Genomic DNA, 25,790 nt, shown 5'->3' on the forward strand with positions numbered 1-25,790 from the left:
CCATCAAAAGAGATGGAACATGTTGGACAATGCGAGATGCCGGTATCCACAGCCACTCGATCTTGGAGGTGTTCAGTCTGAGACTGTACCTTCCCATCCAGACCCACACCACCTCCAGGCACCGGGACATCACGTCAAGAGCATCACTGGGTTGGCTCGGGGTGGAGATAAACAACTGGGTATCATCCGCATATTGGAAATACCTCACCCCAAAGCCACGGATGATCTCACCCAGCGGCTTCATATAGATGTTAAACAGGAGGGGGGAGAGAACCGACCGTGAGGTACCCCACAGGAAAGGGGCCTCGGGGTAGATTCTGCCCCCCTGCCACTACAAATTGCGAACGGCCCGAGAGGTAGGAGGAGAACCACCGTAAAACAGTGCCTCCCACTCCCAACCCCTCGAGCCATCGCAGCAGGATACCATGGTCGATGGTATCAAAAGCCGCTGAGAGGTCAAGTAGGACCAGGACAGAGGAGCAACCCCTGTCCCGGGCCCGCCAGAGATCATCTACCAGTGCAACCAATGCCTTTTCCGTGCTGTAACCGGGTCTGAAACTGGACTGGTACGGGTTCAGATAGTCCGCTTCATCCAGGAAATGCGGAAGCTGACGCGCCACAACACTCTCAACTACCTTCGCTACAAAGCAAAGGTTGGAGACAGGACGATAGTTATTTAACGAGGCCGGGTCCAGAGCAGGCTTCTTGAGGAGGGGCCTCACCACTGCCTCTTTTATGGCGGAGGGGAAGACACCCTCTGTCAATGAAGCATTGACAACTGCCTGGAGACAGCCCCCTGTCACCTCCCCAGCAGCCGAAACTAGCCAGGAGGGACATGGGTCCAATAAACAGGTTGTAGTGCTCAGTCTACGCATAATCCTGTCCACATCATCCAAAGACACAGGGTCAAACTCACCCCAAATGGTAAAACCAAGACCTGCCCTCTCCACCCCGCCGGATTCTGCCCAGTCGGAGTCCAAACCAGTCCGGATCTGAGCGATTTTGTCCTGCAGATACTGTACAAATTCCTCAGCCCTACCTTGCAAGGGGTCATCCCTCGGTCGCTGATTAAGCAGTGAGCGGGTCACTCTAAACAAGGCAGCTGGGCGGTTATCTGTGGACGCAATGAGAGCGGAAAAGTAAACATGCTTTGCCGCTTCCATCGCCACTAGGTAAGACTTAAGATAAGTTCTTAGCTGTGTTCGATCAGATTTGGATCTGCTGGACCTCCAACAGCTCTCTAGGCATCTTTTCCGGCGCTTCATCTCTTGGAGTCCCTCGGTAAACCAGGGGGACACCCGGGATCTGCGACGGGTCAGAGGCCGCAAAGGCACAACTCGATCCAAGGCCCCAGCAGCCGCCCTCTCCCAGGCCGCCACCAGGGCCTCGGCAGAGTCGTGGGCAAGGGAAGCAGGAAATGTCCCAAGCTCCATCTGGAACCTCTCAGGGTCCATCAGGCGCCTGGGGCGGAACCACCTAGTCGGTGCAAAAACACACCACATATTGACAGATGGCTAACTCCAGGAGTCTACCTGTGGAAGCCCATCTCCTTTCCAAGCCCAGCCGTGAGCAATGTTAAAGGAGGGAGGGGGGAGGCAAACAAAGCTGAAAAAAATGCACCAAATCCTATTCTTATTTATACTGTAAATAAAGACAGTACCACAATTTTATGCTAGTGTAGTTCTCTACCAGCACAGGCGCTGGCGGACAGCAGTTGGATGGAGCTAGAAAGTTTATTTCCACCTGCATTGTATGAACACGTATTTCCTGTTGGCTGTCTTGAAACGCCACTATTCAACATTGTTAGAAGACTTCAGGCTCCAGGGTTAACAAAGACAGAGAAATCCTTGTGTCTCGTTCTACTTTCTGATCCTCATATCAGAGGCAGGTAAGAGAATTTGGGAGGCTGGTCAGAGTGCTGATGGATACAACACAGCCACGCTGCTGGGGTTGAGGAGGCTTGGGTAAGATACCGTCCTGGCGCATGAAAATAGGCACACCTCTGAGTATTGTTACTATTCCCTTCCTCCTTCACCCCCCCTCCCTTCTTATTTCTTAACAGCCACCTTTTGTTTCTTTCCTTGTACATTTAAAAGCATTTGGAGGCACTGCAGAACAAATCAACCACTGTCTGTGGTGTCTTCCCTTCTCCAGAGAGTGAGGAAGGAGGAAGGGCAGAGAAGAAAGTGGGAGGTAAGGCAATATCTCTGATGATTTTTTTCATGTTAAGTAGATGCTGAGATTAGGAAGAAAAAAAACAACCCCAATGATATACACTTAGTGGCACTGATCTGTATAAGACTTTTAGGCCAGAAGTCAAATGTTCTAATTCCATGTTTAAATTCCCAGGAAGAAGATCCAGCTTTTCCCTATCTTCTATTTCAGTCATTTCCTTCCATTTCTCTCTCTCTCTTTCCTATCTTAGTATCTACATTAGTTGGTGGAGAAGGACTACATCAAGAGTGGAGAACGCAAGGGAAAGGAGCCATAGCAGTCTGATTCAGCTCAAAGTTTTAAAATAAATGGAAAATCTGCTGCCAATCTATCTCCGTCCACAACTGAGCAATATATTTGTACTGCAGTTTCAAAGGAACCAAACTTGAAAGATCACATCGAAAGTAAGATGAACTCTTTGTGTGTTGCAACAGATTAACAAGGAGCTATTTCATCAACTATGCAATGAAGAAGGGAGCCTTTTTCACAAACATCCTGGTCAGTGCTGCGGAGCATATATAATAGAAATCCACTAGAATCCATATTTTTATTCATGTCTCCCTTCCCCATCCGCATTTGTAAATCTCATAGCTACTGAGTAATGTTGATAAAATATGGGCAGTCCTGGACAGCATTCCTACAATTTGAAGAGGTTGTTGAGAATCAGCAGATGATGCAGACCAAGGCCCTGGTGGTGAGGTTATGTGTCATTGCTTAACACCAGCCCTCGTGATCAGCACAGAGGCAGACATGCAGCTTGATTCTTGTACATTTTCCTTTGAACGAAGCCCCATTTTATTCAATGGGGCTTCCTTTCCAGAAAATGCACAGAGGGCTGCAGACTAAGCAAATATGCATACGAAGATGCTTACTCTGCAGAATGGATGTCACAGGGCAGAGCTTTATTTGCATTATCTTGAAAAGGTTCTGGATTTGTTTTAGCACAGATTAGTGCTCTTTATATTTATTGTACACAGCACTTTCTAAGTTCATCAGATGGAGGAGCCAAAAGCTGATGCTCTGACCCATTCGAGCAGTTCTAAATCAGTTCAGGTGCTGCAAATATTTTAGGGCTGTCAAAAAAGAAAAAGAAAGAAAGAAAAGAAAAGAAAAGAAAAGAATAAAAGAAAGGATTAGATGGGGAGAATTGTGGTAGGAATTGTCTTATATTAAATTTAGACCCATCAGGATACTGGTTAGGACATAGAGGGCATATTGGGTTAGGGTGCAGTCACATGAAATCTAAGCTTTTCCAATTTCTTTCTGTCAGTAGACAAAAATATTCTTATGGAGGCAGGCTTTTGATGGATAAGCCGTTTTTTCTGTTGAGTGTTGGATGGACCTTGACAGTTCTTGATTTTTAAATGATGTTTTCATTAAGTCTTTTAACTCTAGTTTTAATTTGCTTGATTTTTGCTCAACTTCTATTATTTCTAACTGCTTCGACTAATGGAAAGTGCTCTCTCTCTCTCTCTCTCTCTCTCCCTCCCTCCCTCTCTCTCTTTCTCTCTCTGAAATACATCAGCTAAATAAAGCTTCACTCACCAATCCAAGGACCAGCAATTCTTACACTCAAAACCAAACGAGGGTATATGACCAAGGAGAATATGTGTATACCTGTCTATAAAGGGTCAACATTTTGGAAAGGAGAAGCAAAGATGTGCATACGTATCTGTATCTTAGATCACACGATTTGGCTATTCCTCGGGAAGTCTTGTGAGTCTGAATAATAAGTTACCCGATAGCCCATCAATTCGTTCAACTCCAGCATGTCTGTTCCAAGAACAGACCACCTGCAGGCTGAGAACTGCATGCGGCTCCTTGCTCCTGCAGTTCCCGAGATGAAATTCGAAAATCATTGGCACCATTTTCCATTAAAAAAAAACCTACACAAACAAACAAAATAGATGTGCCAAAGCTTCACTAGATTTAAGTCATCTGTTTTATTTGATAAAACAGACCTCAAAAGTTAGGGTGGAAAGTCCGCCGGTACAATATCCTCCATCGACCTTATATCCCCGTTATGCATCTTAGCGAAACATAAAGCAAAGCCAACGTTTCCTGTTCTGAATAAAGCCAATCTTTTCATAAAGAACGTGGAAGAATCAGGATGAAAGGAAAATGGAAATTATCAAGTTTCTGATCAAAGCCCATCAAGATCTGTGCAAAGGCCTGAATTTACACCATTTAGAGAAAGCATGTAATTAACGGCACTCGGGATTCGACCCACCAAACTGCCGACCTTCAGTGAGCTCCTGTTACTCGTACCAGCTTCTGCCAACCTAGCAGTTCGAAAGCATGTAAAAATGCAAGTAGAAAAACAGGGACCACTACGGTGGGAAGGTAACAGCGTTCCGTGCGCCTTTGGCGTCTAGTCATGCCGGCCACATGACCAAGGAGACGTCCTGGGACAAGCGCTGGCTCTTCGGCTTTGAAACGGAGATGAGCACCGGCCCCTAGAGTCGGAAACGACTAGCACACATGTGCGGGGGAACCTTTACCTTTATGTAATTAACAGGAACAAATTGTGACGTGATATGATGCACTAATTAAAAGAAACCTCATTATCTGGACATGAATAGATATAGTTAGGGTAAGCAGGGACCTTTGTCCTCTATTCCGATAGAAAGATCTCATTCCCCGCACTTCCACTGCTCTCCACCACCATTCCTATTCTGCTTGGCTGAACTCACATTCAAAATACAGGTCTGCTGCCATCCCATTTAGTTCTGCCCTCAAGAAAAGGACAACAGCCTGAAGGAAGATCAATCTGACTGAGACTGGCAGTCCTTTTTGTTCTTCAGTGAGCCGGCACAGCACCTTCTCTTGGGACAGGGACTGGTGCTAGAAGATTGCAGAAAGCTAAATAGCTTATATAGGAACATCATTAATCTAACTAAAGCGATCTGCTATTCTGTAATAAAATATGCTCAGAAATGACATGACTAATTGAATGGGAGCAGGAATAAATCAAATAAGGGCTGAACGGAGGAAGAAAAGAACCCAAAGGCCATCATCTCAAATGGGAAGAGCCCTAGGAAAGAAAAAAAGGATGAAGAATCTCAGGACAGCTGGGGAAAGAGCACTCTCTCTGGGATCCCCATATTGCTGTTCCTTGGTGGCGGGAAGGAGCTAGAAGGGGGGGGGGAAAGGTGTGGGACTCCCAGAAGGGATTCCAAAGGATCATGGCAGTTTTAAATCCCTGTGCCCCTTAACATTGCCTGCCAATTCCTATGTGCCAGATGCTATTCAGAACCTACAGCAGACAGCACACCAGGCTTCTGATCAGTTGGCAACATTCATTTCATGGGAGACTGAAAAATGCTAGACCACAATATTAATATTAACCGTTAGCAATTTTTGTGGGCTTGACAGCTCAGTCTGATTAGGGCTCCCTCTTGGATGGAAGATAGACTTACCACCGCCAAATGTCATTAGCTGGTGGTACCCTAATGCATGTCCACTGACGATGCTGTGGGAGGGAGTTTCACAGATATGGGAAACATCTGAACCAGGGCTCCCCAATCCCCGGTCCGTGGACCAGTACCGTGGCTGTGGCAACCAGTCCGCACAAGCAAGCAAAGTCCCATCCATGGGATGCAGGCAGCACACAAAAGCACGTACTTTTCAGTCCACGGAAAAACCTTTCTCTGTGGAACCGGTCACTGGTGCCCAAAAGGTTGGGGACCTCTGATCTATTAAGTGTCCCCCTTCTTCATGTATTCTTCCAAAGGGGTCTGACATCAGCTGACCCAACCAATGGGAAAAGGAGTGAAAGGAAGGCAACCTTCCCACATTTTACCCTGATTGGTCCAAGCCAGGAATTCTCGAAAATTAACAGCTCTTCTACTTTAGGTTGAAGAATCTGACAGGTTCTTCATAGTGTATTGACAAAGAATATTCAAAATCCTTAAAATTTATCATCTGGGACACAAACCTGACAAGAAAGATGATGATGACTGGTGTATTTTCACATGACAAACTACCCTTAGGCTTTGCGGAAGTCCACCTCACATAAATGACTGAAGCGAGCTCGGAAGTGGGAACTCACCAGATTTGGCTGTTAGTCACCATACTCCATCACCTGCATGCTATTCCATAATACCTTGCTTTAACATCTACAATTCTGTGTTTTTAGAAGACTGCACAAATTGTAAATGCCAAGATCAGTATGAATGATGCCACTGGGAAAAAATAATTTGCCTGGGTGATGGATATATGTTATAAATACAAGTGGAATGATTAACATTAGAATTTGTCTCTTTTGAAGATTGTACCTTCTTGATTACTGCTTTCCAAACCAAAAATTCCCTGGAATAAAGAAGAGATTCTATCTTCCTTCCAGGTATGATGAAATTACAATTTCCATAATTTCTAAATTTTGACTGAAAGATGTGTTGAATAAAAATTCTGGGAGTTGTAGTCCCAACATATCTGAAAGACATCAGATATGGATCAGGTCAATATTTAAGTTAATATTTCTCTTTCTCTTTTAATCTATCTTTAAAACATGCCTCTTTTAATAAGATTTTGACAGCCACCAAATCCTCCTTCTTACAAACCAGAAATACGTACAATATTAACAATTTGTTCACAGTTTTTCTTTCTTTGTTTCAATTTTTTTCCTGTCCTTTGCTATTTCCTTTATAGCTGAAATTGATACTTTGAGCCTCTGGGTGTGAATATGGATTTTTGCTAGCATTTATGTCCTGAGGCTCTCGCAGACATGAATTTTAATATGAAAAATGCAAGGGGAGGAATGGAAAGGCTAATATGAAGTTCATGGGGACAGATCAATGAAAGAACTGATCATCAGAGGCGAGCAAATGCTAAATCAGATTTCTGGCACTTTGTAATGATCAGCAAAGATTTTGTAATCCAAATACAACATAACAGTATGAAAAAAAGCTGCTGTACCTTGCATGGTAATGTTTAATTCCATGTGCAAGTTCCTCTAGTTTGCGTTTCCCATCTATCATGGAAATTTAGACTGACGCAAATTAAAATACTTAAAAGGTCATTAACATAACTGACCTTAGCCAAAATCTTTCCATGTCAAAGTTGTATTTTTAGATTGGGGGGGGGGGGAAAGAGAAATGAGAATTTAGTATAGGAATCAAATACCCACTGCTCACGAGACAAGCCTCTATGAGTATCAAATTGCCTTCCCAAGTGATTCTAGACTCTAGCTTTTGTTTAATTAAAATTCCCAACATTCTTCAACACTGGTGCTTCTGGGAATTGCAGTTTAATATCTAGAAGACCAGAGGTGTAGTTAGGCCATGTGTACATACTGTAATGGATTTTAGACGCCACCTTGCATCAGCCAGTTTCTACTCTTTGAGCCACAATTTTACATTTGTACTCAACACTTTGGGATTCTATAAAACAAAAGAAAGGCTCCTACATGACTGAAATCATGTAAATTCTTTCTCAGGAATTTCCTAAATCCTTTTGTTTGAGCATGAGCAAAATATAGTCTAAATAAATCAAAATATATGAAGTCAAATAACTGTTTTGTGCTGCTGTGACAATTCCTATTAACACAGAGAAGTATGAAGTATGAATTTCCCCTAAATAATATCCTGATTCACATTAATACCCCCCTCCTTTATCTGATCTCTAGGACTACCATTGATCCAGCAGGTTAGAAATTACAATACAGGTGGTCCTTACTTAACGACTAATTCTTAGCAGTTATTCAAACTTACAACAAATTTCCCAAAAGGTACTTACGACCAAGTTCTGGAGTTCTGATGGCACCACCCTTCCCTCCCAGTCACCTGGCCATATTTCCGGCACTTGGCCACTGGCTCACCGTTACAGCCGGTTGCAGCATTTCGGGGGGGTCATGTAATGCAATTTATGACATTTTTGCCAGAATTTGGACTTTTCGGTCAGTTTCCAGCAAAAAACATCCCTAGGAATGCATTGATTCATTGAACAACTGTGGCATTTATTTAATGACAGCTGCAGAAAAGATTGTGAAATCAGGTTGGTCACATAGGTGCTTCAACTTGCAACCATCATAACCTGCGATGGAAATTCCAGGTTCCGTTATGCTTGCAGATCGAGGACTCTTGTACCTCTTCTGAAGTAAATCTCTTCAACCAAAACCCTGCCTATTGCTCTCTAAGCTCTCTGCCACACCCAGTTGACTTTTGCTATTTTGATTCTGCTGCTCACGAGATGAGACTTTATGCACAATACTATTGGCTGCACCAAGGCCTTCTTCCCGAGGCCACCTTGCACTATTCTCTAAATTGCATAACCCATTTTTTTCCCTCCAAATCGGGTGCCCCATTCTCACAATCCTTTGGAAACGTTCTAGTCATGAAAATGAGTGCACAATTAGGAGAACAGAGCAATGCAATGCTTTGGAAGACCTCATTCTCCAAATTGCACACCCCTATTTCTTCTCCAAATTACACACACGTCTCCCACCCACTCCGTATCTGGAGAGGTTCCATTGGACCTACCTACTTGTGGAGTACCCACAACTCTGTGTCTTTTAGGGAACAGTTACCATACGAAAGAAATAATAATGAATGATAGTAGATTCAGAAGATGAACTGAACATTCTGAAATTTCACGGTTTCCTTGATCCCATCACTGCTTTGTTAAAATGAATACAAAAGGCTCAAAATCCATAAAAACCATATAATTTATGTAAGCTGACTGAAATTTTATAGAATAGTTGCGAAGAACTGTACAGGAAACAATGTGTGAATGGAGGACAAATCATTCTGACAAGGTACCACACTGGCATTCTTCTATTATATGGCATCTTTTCTTGACCCGGCATGGTTCAGATGTTTGAGCCTACAGTTTCCATTGGCCTCAGTCAGCATAGCAAATAGCCTGAGATTATGGCAGCTGGAGAAAGACTGCTATACAAGCTAAAGAGCAAGGGGTTTGGCATAGACACAGAGGAATGTCAAACCAAGCTGTTGAAACCTGAAAGACAATTCTTCATTTTCAAGGTTAACAAAAAGAACTGACAAAACAAATTTTCAGAGATCCTGGACTGCCATCCCTATCATCCCCAGCCAGCACTATCAATGGGGAAAGCTACAATGGATCTTTCAACGACAATATGGACTCAGCAACAGAACTGCATGGGATCTGTTCCCTCCTGCTCAAATACATGCTTTCTGGATCTCTAATTTCTGGAAGACCAGAAAAACCATTGTCAGCATTTGGGCAGCAGTGTATTTTGGATAAAAAAATAAATGCTCTGTTGAAATTACAGTGCAGCATAAGAAGTTTATATAGAGACCCTCTCTAAAAAATGATTAGATACAATGCACAGCCATTAGAAAAATCTATGATTTCAAGACTAGGGCTTATATTTTCCCCCAGTTAAGTCTCTTTCACCCCATCCATCTATTCTTCTCATGTCTGCATAACAATCAAACTGGTTCAATATTCATTCTTTTTCCCAGGAAAATCACTGAATTGAATTTCCAGAAAAAACACACAGCTGAAATTCAGCACAGGTATGGGTGAGGGAAAAGAACAGAGTAGGTAACACAGGCTTTGAGTAGAATTCTTTGAGTCTCCACCCCAATCTCCAATTCTCAGGATTATATTTAGGAATGGGGGGAGAAGAGTTGTGACAATTAAATGAGTATCGAACAGCATTCTATAACAGTTGTTGTTTCTCTTCTTTTCCTACCCCATAATCTTTCTGCTTTAGCAAAAATAAAGAACAAACTAAAGAAAACTCCAAAAACATAGCTGATGTCAAAGAGTAATCTCAAATCATAATTAATGGCAGCAGTCATAGCATCACAATCCAAGCCCACTTCTATTGTATGGTGTATATGGGAGGGCTTCAACTGCAATGTTACAACTGCCACAACTGCAACCCTGCACCCAAGTTCATTGCAGAGTTGACACCTACTTTGGCCCTCCTATGGACATCACTGATTAGTGGCCGGTGTGGGTGAGTGGCACAGTTGGCATCACTGAGCATCTGCTAGGATCTGCCCCATTGCAAAGACTTATGGTTAGTTGGTTCCGCTCCTATTGTTATAGGAGCAGAAGAAGCATCAATCTGCTTGCCCAATTCTTTCTTTGCAGCAAAGCAAGCAGGTGATCAATGTAATGGTTGGTTCTAGACTGATAAAGATTTTGGAGATTGCTGTAAGTTCTTCCACTACACAAAAGGACCAAGATGATATGAATGAATGAATGAATGAATGAATGAATGAATGAATGAATGAATGAATGAATGAATGAATATCTCCACCTTAATGTACTTTGGCACTATATTGGTTTTGGAAGAGAAACAGGATCTCTTATTATCCCTCCCTTTCTTCTCAATTAAACTTGTTGAAGAGGATCCATGACAACTGTATTTGGAAAATGATGTTTGGTGTTAAGCAAATGCTGTTGCCTCGGAGTTTGGCAGTTGGTGGTGACAACAGCAAGTAGATCTCTTGCCCCTGAACCTCATGACAGCTAAACTCAGCCCACTGACTGAAGGCAAAGCCATGGAAGAGGGACTGAAACTGGTAGCCTTTTAAATGTTTACCAACGGTCTCCATCACCATGACTTATTGACCTTGACAGCTGGAGTCCAACAACTTCTGCAAGACTAGCTCATTGATCCATTCTGAGACAATATTGAAACACACCTTTTCTCTTTCAGGATAACTCCTGCAATCTCTTGTTCATTTACTCTAATCTCTTTGGTTGTTTATTTTGATTTGGGCCCCACTGCTGCAGCGGTGCCACAGCTGCTTTGAAAGGACAGCTCCAGCTCCAGGGAGGAAAACCTACACAATCCATTCAAATGCAAATACTACATTGGAAAAGGAAGCATCAATGAAATTCCTTGCAGTTCAAAAACATGCAAGCTAATTTTTGTGCAATGTTGCAGGGAAAATGAATAGAATAGAATAGAGCTAGAAGGGATCTTGGAGGTCTTCTAGTTCAGCCCCCTGCTCAAGCAGGAGGACCTATACCATCTCAGACAAGTGACTGTCTAGCCTCTTTTTAAAAATCTACAGTGATGGAGCACCCACAATTTCTGGAGGCAAGCTGTTCCACTGGTAATTGTCCTCACTGTCAGGAACTTTCTCCTTAATTCCAGGTTGCTTCTCTCTTTGGTCAGCTTCCAACCATTGTTTCTTGTCCTGCCCTCTGGTGCTTTGGTGAATAATGTGACCCCTTCTTCTTTGTGGCAGCCCCTCAAATACTGGAATACTGCTATCATGTCTCCCTTATTTCTTCTTTTCTTTAAACTAGCCAAACCCAAGTCCTACAGCCGTTCTTCGTATGTTTTAGTTTCCAGGCCTTTGATCATCTTAGTTGCTCTTCTCTGATTTTTTTCCAAACTCTCAACATCTTTTTTGTGAAAGGGTGACCAAAATTGCTGCAATATTCCAGGTGTGGTCTTACTAGGGTTTCATAAAGCGGTACTAATACCTTGCGTGATCTTGATTCTATGCCTCTGTTTATGCAACCCAGGATTGTATTAGCTTTTTGGCTGCTGCTGCACACTACTGGTTCATGGTTAAGTGATCGTCCACTAGGACTCCAAGATCCCTCTCACAGTTACTGCTTTTAAGCCAGGTCTTGCGCAATCTGTACTTGATCCCATCCCAGGTCTTGCGCAATCTGTACTTGTACCTTTGATTTTTCCTACCTTTGATTTTTCCTTCTCCACATTGAAACTCATTTTGTTGGGTAGGGCCCATTGTTCAAGTTTGTCAAGATCTTTCTGGATCCTGAGTTTGTCTTCTGGGATGTTGGCTACTCCTGCCAGTTTGGTGTCATCTGCAAATTTGATGAGTTCCCCTTCAATTCCCTCATCTAAGTCATTGTTGAAGATATAGAAGAGTACTGGGCCTAAGACGGAACCTTGTGGTACCCCACTGCTTACTTCTCTCCATGTGGATGTAGTGCCGTTGAGGACTACTCGTTGAGTACGGTTTGCCAGCCAGCCACAGATCCATCTGGTGGTGACATTGTCTATTCCACCTTTTTCTAGCTTACCAAGGAGTAGGTTGTGGTCTACTTTATCAAAGCTTTACTGAAGTCTAAGTATACTATGTCCACAGTATTTCTCTGGTCTATTAGTTTAGTCACTTTGTTGAAGAATGAAATAAGATTGGTCTGGCATGATCTGTTTTTAACCAACCCGTGCTGGCTACTAGTTATAACTTTGCTTCTAGTTGTTCGCAGATCTGTTTTTTAAAGTGCTCACACTTCTTGATTCCAAGGTGTATTTCTTTGGTTGCTGAGCACCAATGGAAAAACAATAAAATGTCTTAGGCTAGCTTCAACACAAATCTTTATCATTCCAGAGAATCATCAATAACTTCCAGGCTGACTGGCTTCCTTTGGATCACAATTCAATGTTCAATCTGTGTCCACCTTGAGGATATATTGGGAGGAGATCAAGTCAAAGGTAAGTGGGTAATTAGAAACATTTTACATAAGTTAGATGTTTGTCTTTTTCTACTTTGCAGATGTCAAAAGGGAGGGTAGATTTCTGCAATGGACAGGAAACAAATATGACAACCAGCTGTAAGATAAACACCAAAGATCCTTCCTCTCTGCCTTCAAGGAGGATATATTTTGCTGGCACTGATTATAAATATGGATAGCATGAAATATTCATATAATCCCTAGGTACCAACTCATAGCATTTCCACTCCACTGGAAAGAAGATGCAGTAACCTTGCATTGCAGACTATCACAGTACAGAGGTGATGAGCAGAGAATAGGCTGAGATGGGAAAACTGGACTGACAAAATTCCCCATGTCTGAAATGGGATGGAAGAAGGGATTTGGAAAGAAGATGTTTTTGATGCACTGACAGCATGCCTGCTGGCTGGGTCTGTTCTTGGGAAAGCCAAGAGAGTCAATAGCCCCAGTCAATTTACTGTGGCAACATCCTCCACAAGTAATCAAGATTTCAGCAATGGGTATAGTGCAAATGGAAATGATTTGGTTTGTCAGTGTATGTCTCCCTTGTGCTGGATGCAGCACTTCCCATATCCTTTGGTAAAACAAAGCTGCCTACATTTATATTGGTAGAGAAACATCAATCACAGGTCTGGTACAACAAGGCATTTTCACTTCATATCAGTTTGGCAACCACAAAGGGTTGCAGGAATACTTAGCTTTAAATGCCAGATTAATCCACTAAAATCTGCATGGATTAGCCAGCAGAAACCAAATTGCATTTGAAAGGTGTTTGAGTGAAGCCATCTTTTCTTGACTGGCGATGATTTGGATTCTGCTGTGTTAATATAATTTAGCAAGAGCTCTGTGTATTATGACAAGGATATGCAATTTATGCTCCAGGGGTGCTGTGTTGCCCAGATTATTTTGTGCCCTCCAGTTCCAATGATCAAGCATCAGATTTAGAGTTTTGTGGGTTTAAGTTTGTATTAAGCAAAGAAAAAGACAATGCAAGTCTTACAGAAATAAGCCAGAAAATCCTGACACACACGCTTTCCCTTGCTGCCCTGCTCTTCAGATACAAAATATTTTCCAATTTTCTTCTGTAGAAATATAGTGAAAGGGCAAGGAAAAAATGCAGGGGAAAACAGGGCTGAATAAGGAACCTGGGAGCAATAGCCATGCTTTTGGGAATAAAACCCCCACGCCTACATGTCTGTTCCTTAGAGGTATGACGGCCTGCTGAAATTTCAGAATCCAGAGGGAGGCCTGAATAAGAGCCCCCAGAGTTCTATCACTCTCCCATCACACACCCAGGCAGAGTTAGAAATGAAAATAAATTAGGCTAATGCTCTCAATTTGCCTCATGTTTACTGGCTTGAAGTATGTGGATTTTTTGAGACTGTATGTATTGCAAAATGCTTGTTTTAATATAATACATAAATGAATTGCTTAGAAATTGAAGATCTATCAATTGGCCTTTCTAAAAAAAAACATTGATATCTACTGTCCTTTAAAGATTATCCCTGCTCAAGTCAATTCTTGTAAAAATCCATATCAAGCACCACCATTTTAGGATAGAGCAGCATGACTTCAGAAACCTAATAATTTTCCTACAGAGCCCTGTCTTCATTTCCCTTTCTCTCTTCAGCTCTCTCTTTTGGATATATTTCTAGGGTGTATGTACCCTGGGGCAGAGATCCATTTCCTCATTCTTTATAAAATGTTAAAAGTTCAAAGAAACAAGCCCTATTGAGTTCTACTCCCAGCAAATGGCTACAAGACTGGAGCATTATCAGTTTGTGGTAGCAGCAAAAGTACATAAATAAACCTATATTGAACAAAACATTCTCTACAATAAAACTCATTCTTGTCAAGGCAATAGAAAGGTCTTCTGTTGGCAAATCTGCCCATTTCTCAAGCCTTCACTGCTGTCACCTGCTCTTTTCATCCCAGGACTCTGGATCTGTTCCAAAACCATCAGAATCACATCCTTCTCAAAGGCAAAGGAGTTAGGCAATTATCATTCCTTCTTCAAAACCTTGGACACCACTAAAGAGGCAATCCAGATTGAGTGACCCTTCGGTATGAGCCACGTTTCCCCAACCCATGAACGGACTGCTGAAAAGCCACCACTGGCTGACTTCACTAACATTCTAAATGATGATTTAAAAACCCTAACAGCTGGATTCCCCTTAATGCATTAAGCCAAAACCAAACACACAATGGCTTTGTGTGAGTATAGACTGCAGCTGCAAAGCCTTCCAAATGGGTCTTTTTGCGTAGCAGACCGGCATGAGCATAAAAAACCCCTCCCTTCCTGAAACATTAAAACAGCTGCATCCAGAATGCCTGCATGAGTGTGTTCATGCAGAAACAGCACACTCCTGCTGAGAATGCGAGTGAGGGGAACTGCGCACGTGGGGAGCTGGGAAGTATTTGGAAACAGGATGCCAGAGGAAGTGGCTGCTTTCTGGGCTTCAAAGACAAGGAGCTTTGTTTGCACCATTGCATGAAGATCCCCAAAGTAGAATGAACAGCATCACCAAGTCTTTCTATTAAAAAAAACCCACCCAGAATGACATTCCCCAACCTGGTGCTTTCCCTGTGCACTACGCTGCATTTCTCACTGTCCTTTTGCCAGCAGCACCATTGGCTGTACTGGCTGGCTGAGGTGGGAATTATCTTCCTACTAAGGTGGAGTGCACCAGACTGGGGATGTAAAATGCATCAAAGGTCTCCTGAGCCAAGCAAGTGATCGATCTCAGGGTGTTTTAGTTTGCAAAATCCTTTTTCAAGAGAAAAGTGCTTGCCAGAAGCAAGTAGATGAGAACTAACTGCATTGAATAAAAGGAAATTTCTGTAGCAAGTTTTGAATGGGGGATGAAGATATTGGCTGCCTTTCTATTTCCCTTGGATGACATCCCACATTAGTTTCCCAGCCACTGCTGTCTATCCACCTACTTGAAAGCATCACCTGAAGGGTTAGTATGGCCTGTCTAGTCTGGCCGACGGAGAAGCTCTTCAAGCCTCAAAAAATGTGCCTCTTTTCATAGAAACACATTTTGTTCTATCAGCTGGATTTCCAGTTCAGCATGCAACACAATGAACAATTTGCAAAATTTCACTGTCAACTGTAATTGAGGAAGAACCCTTTGTATATGCCCATGCTTCTTCTAAACACAAAGTATTCCCAATGGCATGAGTATAACCATAATTTGGCGATCTTGGAGCCAAACTTCGAAAGTGGTTCAAATAAAGCTATGGATTAGGAAAGTCGGACTTACACTAAGGCTACAGTTCTATTCATCCTCATTACCTAAAACAGAGTTGGAAGTCAGTGGTTCAGTTCATATGCCATGCAATGCCATCATTTGCTTAATCGTTTATTAAACGAAACACAATTGGTGGATTTGTACCACGCTAAGCCACAAAGAAGCAAACCATAGTATGGCTTAGCTGAAATTCAATTTATGGATTGTAAACCACACTTTTTTTTGTTTTAGTGTGCTAGGCAAAGAAAGCCAATGGTTGAAACAATAAATCACTAGGCACCTAAATAACAAAATTCATTCCAGCAGTAGAATGAGAATAATTCTATGAGAGAACAGGGAGGGGGTTCTGCAGATTGGCCAAAAACTGGCCCCATCTCAGAGATAAAGTCCATGTTCCACTGCAAGTGAGAAGATCTCTGCTGAAGGAATCTCAAGAAAGACCTGAAAATTCTGGATCAGCGTGGTTTGGCTTGTGGCAAGGCAGCTACTTATGTAGAAATTGGGAGCCCTCCACAGTCAACTGATACAGCATTCACAGTATGATGGGGTTAGTGATTCAGCAACACCACTGGGCCTCTGGTTAGCCAAAGGCCAGGAGACAGCAAATTAAACTCTGTTTTCTGGTCATGTTGGCACTGCCACCCTTCATTTCACTTCCAGCCTCAAAGTCCTGATACTTGCTTGCATAAAAAAGGATGCATTCCTCTCCCACACATACTTGTGATTCTGCTTTTCCATCAACTAATCTTATCATCCAGCCTACATATTAGGTCTATTCAGTGGCAGCTCATTACTATGAAATTCTTTCTTTCTTTCTAAACAGAAAGGTGCCATGGTTTATTCAACCCAACAAGGCAATGCATGCACCATAATTCTGTGGAAATGCAGATGAAGTTCTTGGGAAGTGGAGGTTCCTGAGAATTTCGGTTTTCAATATAAAAAGAAGCAAGTTCCTACCCCTTATGGTTATGCCTGGTGAAAGAGCCATAAGCCACAGCAAAATTGTGCCAAGTTAAAAATCATTATGCAAGCTTTGGTGCTTGCATTTCTTTTTCTGTTTTTAAAATCACATAACTGCATTTTGTTCTGCAGACGTGGGGTTCTTTGTATCCATGTTTCCCCTCCACAGATGCAAATAGCTATAGCTACTGGATGCTGAGAAAATGGAACTTTTTACAACCTCAGAAACAGTCTGTCATTGCTCCCACATGCCCAGTTACATGCCACTGAAGGTGGCAAGACAAAAATTGCCTTGCCTGACCCTAACCCTAATCAAGAACCCCAAGCATGTTCCATCAGCATCCAAATATGAGAACAGGCAACATACATTCCATCCCATTGAAAGTGGGAGAAATAGATAGAGGGCCTAAACTCTAGAGCTAACCTATAAGTAGGGCCAGATTCCTTGATTCTGTAGTAGCTGTTTTTCATCATTAAAAAAAAAAAATTTGCATCTACAATAAAAACTTGGTGGAGCAGTGGGCTAATGCCTCCTTAAGTAACACCAGCTGCCTGCAATTAGTGCAGGTTCGAGTCCCACCAGGCTCAAGGTTGACTCAGCCTTCCATCCTTCCGAGGTAGGTAAAATGAGGACCCAGATTGTTGGGGGCAATTAAGCTGACTTTGTAATAATGCCGCTTGCGTGGGGGGGGGGGCGAAAGCCCTAACAAGCAGGCATATACATAGAATGAAGTCTATTGCTAAGCACATTGATTTGTGCTTCTTAGATTGTAAGCCGCCCTGAGTCTTCGGAGAAGGGCGGGATATAAATGGGAATTTTTTTAAAAAAAACTTGACCTGAGCCTCCTCTTTGAATTATTTGCTCACGGTATTGGCGTTCCTAGAGAGAGATTTATTCCACACCTAGCTGAAGCTTTGACATGAGCACTTGAAATAGGTTTGATGGATGAGGCAAACTATGCTCCATTTCAAACAAATTTATAAATTTCATCCCTACAAGATGTCCCAAATCTAAAGGTGGAAGTCTTAAACAATGTTTTGAGGCTTAAGTGCAGGCTGTTCTTAGATGGATAAGGAATTCGCAAGGGTTAATCTAATGCTGCCAATTTGAGGGCAGGGCAGTTGACTTTTCCTCACCTTTTTAAGGTGCTTTGTGCACTATTTTGTAACTGCAATTGAATTCAGGCTTTACACACACACACACACACACACACACACAATCCAAACATCTACATCTTTTTAATCTCACCAGTATTTGCTTCTGAATTTTAAGTTAAAAAAAAATACAAGTTCTGAAAAGAAACCCAGAGCCAATCGCCCTGCGTCCGAATGGAGCAAGGGAAGAATCTATCATCTCTTGAGTTTCATCATTTTGAAATAACCCAACAGTTCCCTTTTTGAGGCTGCAGAGCTGGTCAGATCAGTAGAGCTCAATGGGAAGCAGCCAGTGGGTCTTCTTCATTCTCATTAGCCCTCCCTCCTAATGATTCTTTACCCCTTAATTTAACCTGCTTCCCTCTTTTTCCAGCCAAATCCTTTCCATCAAGAAATGGTCCATTCCTGCAGCCCACAATTTGATCAGAATTCTCTTTCAGTTGGAGCCAGTTCTCTAATCTTTCCCTGGTCCTACTATAAATAATTTAATTCCTACGTAGGCTCCTTCACTGCCTGGAAATTTATTTATTTCATTCCCCCTCCCTTTGGTTACACATTAAGTGACTTAGCCCATAAAGAGAAATTACTCAGCAACAACAATAAAAGCTCGGAATTGCTGACCTGGCTGCATCCAGACTGGGGAAACCCAGAACTGGCACTGCCCCTGCAGAAGTGGACAAACAGCCAGAAACGCCTTTGAAAATACCTTGGGGGGGGGGAGAAAAAAAAGGGGGGGGGATAATTAGTTTTCTTCTTCTTTGATGTTAAGATGGAACTATGTCAAATAGAAAGAGCAGCCGGGTGTACCCTGAGCCTTTCTCTGGGTACATGCTGATGCCACCCATTTTGTGGCAAGGCACCCGTTTATACAAGAGGCTGCATCACCCCAGAGCTATTTTTAATTTGGACTGCATGAAGGATGATGTCCTGTTAACTGAGTATGCAGGGAGATTGAGGGCTAGAATACCGAGGGGAAGGAAAGCTGTCAGGAGATTGCTCTTACGAATCGAGAAGTCCACGGGCAGAACGTTGACGGAAAAGAGACAAATTGTACCGGGAACAGAGAGGAGAAGCGACAGGAGAAGAGGAGGAAAAATGTGGCAGCCAGGGAAGTATGTACAACTTATACTTCCTCGGGGCAAGACGAGCTAGGTATCCCTGGCAGGGTGGCACAGAAAAAATGTGGAATAACCAAGGACATTGTCCAGAGGTCGGGCTGGAGAATGGAAAGCTGGAGAAAAGCTTCACTTCAGGCCTCGGGGACAAGAATGGCTTCATGCTGGCAGCAAGCAACGGCAAGAGTGCCCTGGAGACAATCATCCAGCCAGCCTTCCCCAACCAGCTTACCTCCAAATGTGTTAGACTGCCATTCCCATCCTTCCAGGCGTGACTATGTTAGGGAGGTCCCTGAACTGCCCTTTTAGAGCCCAAGAGGTATCCTGCACTTTCAAAGACTGTGCAAAAAAGGAAAAGTCCATGAGGTGGTTACAGCAACAACATGGCCTGGCAAGGCGACTCAGAGAGAATCAGTGTCACAGATGGATCCAAATTAAGTGGCCAACTCTTGCAGTAAGCTTGATGACTTGATCTGATTCACTGGATCCATTAAGCATTAACATCAATCTTGCAAGTTAATTCACTCTATTCCCATTTTACAGGTGGAGAATAGAAATGACAAGGTAGGGTTCTCCCCAGCTATCTCAGAGGCTCAGTTCCACAAATTTCCTCTCTGTGTGACTAAAGTCCTAGGCCTGTGGTGGCGAACTTATGGCACGCGTGCCACTGGTGGCACGCAGAGCCCTCTCTGTGGGCACACGCACCGTTGTCCCAGTCCTAGGCCTTCAGCTGGGTTTTATTAAACCTTTTCGCTTTAGGCCTCCGCCGCTGTGTGCAAAAAAAAAAAAAGGTTCAATCAACCAATTTCAACTTCTCGCAGGAAAAAAAAAGATCTCTCAAAGTTGGAATTGACTGATTGAACTTTTTAGTCCCACCCAGTCTGCTGTTACCACCACAGCCATGCCCACCCAATGGGCCACGCCCACCCGGCACCCGACAATACATAAGTGGGTTTTGGGTTGCAGTTTGGGCACTTGGTCTCTAAAAGGTTCGCCATCACTGTCCTAGGCCAAAGACTGCAGGAAAGCACCTGCTGCGGAATGGCTTGCTGTGACCTAATATTACACACTAGTCCAGGGGTAGGCAACCTCAGCTCTTTTATGTCTCATGGACTTCAACTCCCAGAGTTCCTGAGTCAGCATAGCTGACTCAGGAATTCTGGGAGCTGAAGTCCACGAGTCATAAAAGAGCCGAGGTTGCCTACCCCTGCACTAGTCCATACCAGAGCCGCACAGAGTAAACTCACAGCAAGATGAGTGGCAAAGAAATAATAAATAAATGATAAATTCCTTCTAGAAAGCACACCCAAGGTAACATTTGACAACAGCAGGTATTCTGTCTTTGTTATTTATATGACCCCTAAGAAAAATAAATTCTATCCAAGCTACTAGGACCTTCCATCGTGGGGGCTCTGGGCAGAGAGCTTTTTCTATCCAGGAAAGCAGTTCTATTGGGCTCTCATGGATGAAAGGAAAAGGCTGTGCCTCTGCCAAGCTAAAAAAGCTGCAGAGCCACCGGGATCACTGTGGTGATTAATGGTGAGCCTGGCTTAATATTCTGCTGCTTAAGGTATCAAAGGCTGGTCCACGTGTACCCAGCAGAAAATGAAAGAGCTGTGTGAGGGCTGCTGGAGAAGAGCCAAGGGAGAATGCCATGAGGAAAAAGAGAGGCTTTATTCTGGGCAGAGTTGGTTACCAAATGGGATGCCAGGACACCTAGCTTCCTGGCCCAGTTCTTGAGGGGAAAGCAGCTCAGATGCCCTGATGCCCCTTTATGTGGAAACAGAGGCTTTCACTGACATCTTCAGGGCTGGGAACTGGGAGGGGGCATGTTTGCCGACAGCGGGTGTCTCTCTGGCACAAGTGCAAGCAAGTTATTAAAACTTAATTGAGCAGGATGGGAACCGGGCAGATAATTAAGCTTCCCAATAATGGGAACCATCGGATTTCAGGAGAGGAGAGTAGAATGAGAAGCAGAGCTTTCTGGCCTCGTTGAGAACAGGAAAGGAGTTGGGAATTATGGTTGGGATTTATTGGGAAGGGTAATTCTCAGCAAGGCCTAGTAGAGACTGGAAAGGAAGGGAGCCAAGAGTTCTTGCTAGCTCAGCTGCTGACACTGGGGAAATGTTATAGCAACCAGTAGATTCTCATTAAGTTTAGACACAGCAGAGAAAGATGATTCTTTTCATTCAAACCTGTCACCACCTGTTCATGCTGCTCTCTTCTTTCTCCTCTTTGCCAGACTCCCAATGGTCCTGATCCTGAAGGATCAGCCTTCAGTCCCAACCTGGCCCACTTCCAACATACAGTGAATCAAAGGTCCATTTGCCTGATCCAGAGGCGCAATCTACCCATTCATGCTTCAAAACTGTCAAGAAATCACTTCCATAGCCATATGGATACATTCTGATGGGGGGGGGGGAAAGAGTATATAGCACAGCTTCCTTCTTACCAAAAGAAACCCTGTTGTGTTTCTGGCCAACCCATCATTGCACTGAACTATCGCCCTTCCACCTCCAGAATATGGAAGAATGGAAGTGATCTTTAATGATTGCCTTAACAAATCCATCACCCAGATTTTCAGTTTGAAGCAGCAACACCAATTCCAGTTGGTAAGATAATAAATAATTTCCTGGTGTCCGAGAAGTAGATAATTTTTTCCCCCTTATTTCTTTTCTTCCCTCCCTCAGAATCAAGCCAAAACATGCACGATAAATGACACTAAGCCCCCATCTAGCTTTTTTTGTTTCTTTTTGCTTTTTCTCCTGGTTGTTTATTTTCAACCAGACCTAATGCCTTATTCAAGAGCAGCGCTTATATTTTTGGTCACCCTCTAGTCAAAATCTCTTTCTCTTATCCACTGCTGATGGAGATTCAGAGGCAAATGTCAAGAGGATTTAGGAAATTTGATCAGACAGACTGAGAATGGCGTCCAGGGAGACTTGAAGCCTGAGAGCCCTCTTCTTGGAAATTAATAGTCGGTCAAAGGATCATTCTGGATAACTTTTGAAAGTACTCTCAGTATATCTGACCAGATTCTCCAAATCTCCTTGACACTTGCCTGTGGCTCTCTAGAACTCTCTCCTTTCTCACTGCCCTTTCTCTCACCCTAGGCCAGCTCCATACAGCTGTTGTTAGGATAAAATGGGAGTAATTCCAGATGTACTATCCTTGGAGAATCTTACAGGGAGAATAGAAATGAAACTAGGTCTCACCCAGTCTCAACACACTTTCATTAAGTTCTCCCAGATGGAAGCTGATGGATTATAAAAACTGCCCAACTTTGATTCTACACTGAAGTCTTGTAGCAGCGTGATATGCTCCCAGTAATGATAAAACAAAAGAGGTACAAAAATAGATGCCAGAAATAATGATTCATTGGAATACAGGAAAGCCCTCTGTTAATAATAAACCTAGTGGCATCACATAGCCTCAGGCTTCCTGCAGACTTCCAAAAAGCCCATGATTTTATACCACCAGATTTATACCACCCCGAATCTTTCAAAATAGCCATCCACTATCTGCTCCAACAACCCCTTTTTACCCTCTTTTTCTGATGATGCCCCAATTTCTCTTTGTTTCTATTGTAAATAAGCCACTGAGAGAAGGAACTTGTCTTTTGCTAATGGTAAATTATAAAGTGCTATGTATTTATATATATTACAACATCAATAACCTGATTTTAATAACTTAATAAATAATCTGATCTAATCTCTTGATTCTAAAAGTGATCAAACTAACCCCATCATGGAATCTGGATCCTGGAGAGCCCAGAAATGAATTGGAACTAAAATGTTATACGGACCTCTGATGAGACACTAGACTTTCTATTCCTGTTTTAATGTAACACATGATATCCAGTTGAATTCAGAGGAAAAAGAGAATCAATCAGTTGACTGAGGAAAACAAATCTCTGAAGGCAGCTAACATTGTGAAATGCCAGACCGCCCCGCCCCCCACCAGTCCCAACATTTAAAAATTCAACCGGCAAGTAGGGATGCACGAGTGCATCTAAAATCATTTTTCCAGAAAGTGCATACAGTTCTAGAATGCATACATATCCCCCAATGTGGTAGTTTAAAAAGGAAGATTAGTGCTTCTGTACAGCAGCCAGAGCTATGATTACAAGTCAGTGCATTGTGTACAGAATGGTGAAATGGAGGAAATGCTATATTTGAAAGAAAAGGCTAAAGTTTTCATCCACAACAGATACAAAATGGTTCTTCTGTTTTGGGGAGAAAAGGTCCACATATTTATACATCTTTCCTAAATCCATCCTTCCTTCCTTCCTTCCTTCCTTCCTTCCTTCCTTCCTTCCTTCCTTCCTTCCTTCCTTCCTTCCTTCCTTCTTCCCTCCCTCCCTCCCTCCCTCCCTCCCTCCTTTCCTTCTTCCATTGCCCTTTTAGTTTGCAACTCACACTTATTTGATATCAATAGGCCCCATCTCAATTTCTCTTGGTTCTCATATGGGTGTCTCCTCACCTTCCCCCAAAGATAAAGACACTTTTTTTTGACAGTATCTCCTTGAAGACAATGCCGCATTGATCTCAGAATCATTTAAAGGTGAGGGCACATGTCCTCTCTTTCATTTGGCAGAGCCAGCGTTTTTGCCACCACTTTATAAGAGTGTCTGGGGAAAAGGCTATCTGGACCCATTTGCAGATGACTTAACTTCCAAACCAATCTAGTGGCCTGTATGAACTCACTGCTTACCCATCTCCTAATTGCTTGGCTCTCATTTCTACTCTGGAAACTGACAAGCTCTTAATTCCCGCAGCTCATTATCTGACAATAGCCTGGTCTTAGGGTACATTAATTAACCGCAAAGCCAGAATGCCATTAGACATCAACCTGATAATCAGCTTCCAAAAGAAATGTAATTGGAGATATATATTTTTTCTATTTGAGCAGAGAGAAGAACAGTGTAGAGTTGAGGCCTTAGGGCCATGCCTAAAAGTGGGTAACTCACCCAAGGGTGGTCATGGTGACGATAGTGTACCAAAAGGCAGCAGGGATGCTGGTGAAGTTGGTCTCCGTTGTGCTCTTTTCAGCGTAGAACATAACAGTAGCAAAAATGATGATAGCCATAGTGAGGGAGAAGAGAAGGAAGCCCAATTCAGAGGCACAGCTCTTGAGGGTATAGCCCAGGATCCTTAGGCCCTGTGAGTGGCGCGAGAACTTGAAGATGCGGAAGACACGGAAGACTCTCAGGGTCACAAAAGCCCCCGAGACATTCTCATTTTCTGGCATCACCAGCCCAATGTAATAAGGCATGATGGCTACAACGTCAATGATACTCATCACGCTCTTCATGAACTTAAATCGACTTGGGGCCGCAAAAAGCCGCATGAGATACTCAAAGGTGAAGATGAGGACACAAGCCGTATCCATGCAGAAGAAAGCTTTGGGGAAACGATCTCCGCAGGACATGCTTCTCTTCTGCCCGGGAGGTGGCCGGCAGGGGATTGTCTCCACCACATTGGCAATGACTGAGACGGCAATGAAGAAACCAGTCACATAGTAGAAGACCAAAGCCATGGTGCTGGTGTGGGGGGTCTCAAATGCTCTCCAGAGCTGTTGGCGGAATGTGCTATCTGGTGGCAAGGCGGTGTCCGTGGCAATCTCAGCTTCTTCATCCTCAGCCAGGCGCTCTGCATTCTCCTTTTTGCGATCTCGGTATTCCTCCAAGCAGCAGTCACCAATCAGCTCTGGGATGATTCCATAAAAGGACAGCTCTTCATCGAAGGCCTGTATGCACTCTTGGCGGGGGTAATGGAGTCTGCCGGTACGATAGAAATTGAGAATGTGCCGAAACATCTCTGGGTCACGATCAAAGAAATATTCCTTGCTGTCTTCATCAAAAAAGAATTCCTTCTCCGAACTGCCCAATAAGGTATCTGGATAACGGTCAAGGGTATTCTTCCACGTTTGGAAGCGTTTTCCACTAACGTTGACCACTAAGATTTCATCATGGCGGTGTTTATTGTCCAGAGGAGGCTTGGGCATAGGCTTCTTGGCCAGCGGAAGCCAGCCCACAGCTGCTGCCCGGGCAAAGGGCAGCCAGGTTGCCACTCCTGCAGCCATATTGTATAAGCTGTATCACCATCAAACCCTCTATGCTCAAAGACTTTTGGCAAATAGGGGCTGTCTATTTTTCAGCTGGTTACTTTGATCGGTTTCAACCATAAGTCACTGACTTAAGAGAATCTCAGTAGGGATGTAGCCATCCAGATTAGTTCTGTGTAAAATATCCAGGCACAACAAAGTACTGTATTTATCCCAGTAAGGATGGTGATGCTTTTTTCCTCCTCTGTAAAAATATCCAAGCTGTTTTCAGTGGATGTTAACAAATCTGGATGCATTAGAAAACTTGCTGTCAAGCAGCATTCCAGCTCTGTAATCAGATCAAGATACTCTACTATCAATAATTGTGCATCAGAAAGAGATAATGCAGCTGACAGGGCTCTCCTCCATAGTTTGTGCCCGTTGACAGATTAATTTGACCATTTGGTTCTGTGCAGACTGGACATAATAGACACTCCTCTCTGGAAACCTGCAATGGATTATATTATTCTGCTGTTCTTCGTCTTTTGAACCTTTCTCCCTGTTGGCAGAGAAAATGGATGGCAGGCTACCAAGATGGGATGGGGAG

The 25,790-nt window shown here is 43.2% G+C and overlaps 1 protein-coding gene across 1 annotated transcript in view; it reads right to left on the reverse strand.

Annotated features, from left to right (window-relative positions):
• KCND1 (potassium voltage-gated channel subfamily D member 1) overlaps positions 1 to 25,222 on the reverse strand; it is a gene marked incomplete at both ends in the record, with an annotated part of 57,997 nt that extends 32,775 nt beyond the window's left edge. The window contains one exon of the mRNA XM_081318112.1: positions 24,108 to 25,222. Coding sequence (XP_081174238.1) covers positions 24,108 to 25,222 — 1,115 coding nt within the window. The remainder of the gene's footprint in view (positions 1 to 24,107) is intronic.
• Positions 25,223 to 25,790: the final 568 nt, after the last annotated feature.

Source organism: Vipera berus (genome assembly GCF_964194415.1).
Source record: "Vipera berus genome assembly, chromosome: 2".
In the NCBI taxonomy this organism is placed as follows: Eukaryota; Metazoa; Chordata; class Lepidosauria; order Squamata; family Viperidae; genus Vipera; species Vipera berus.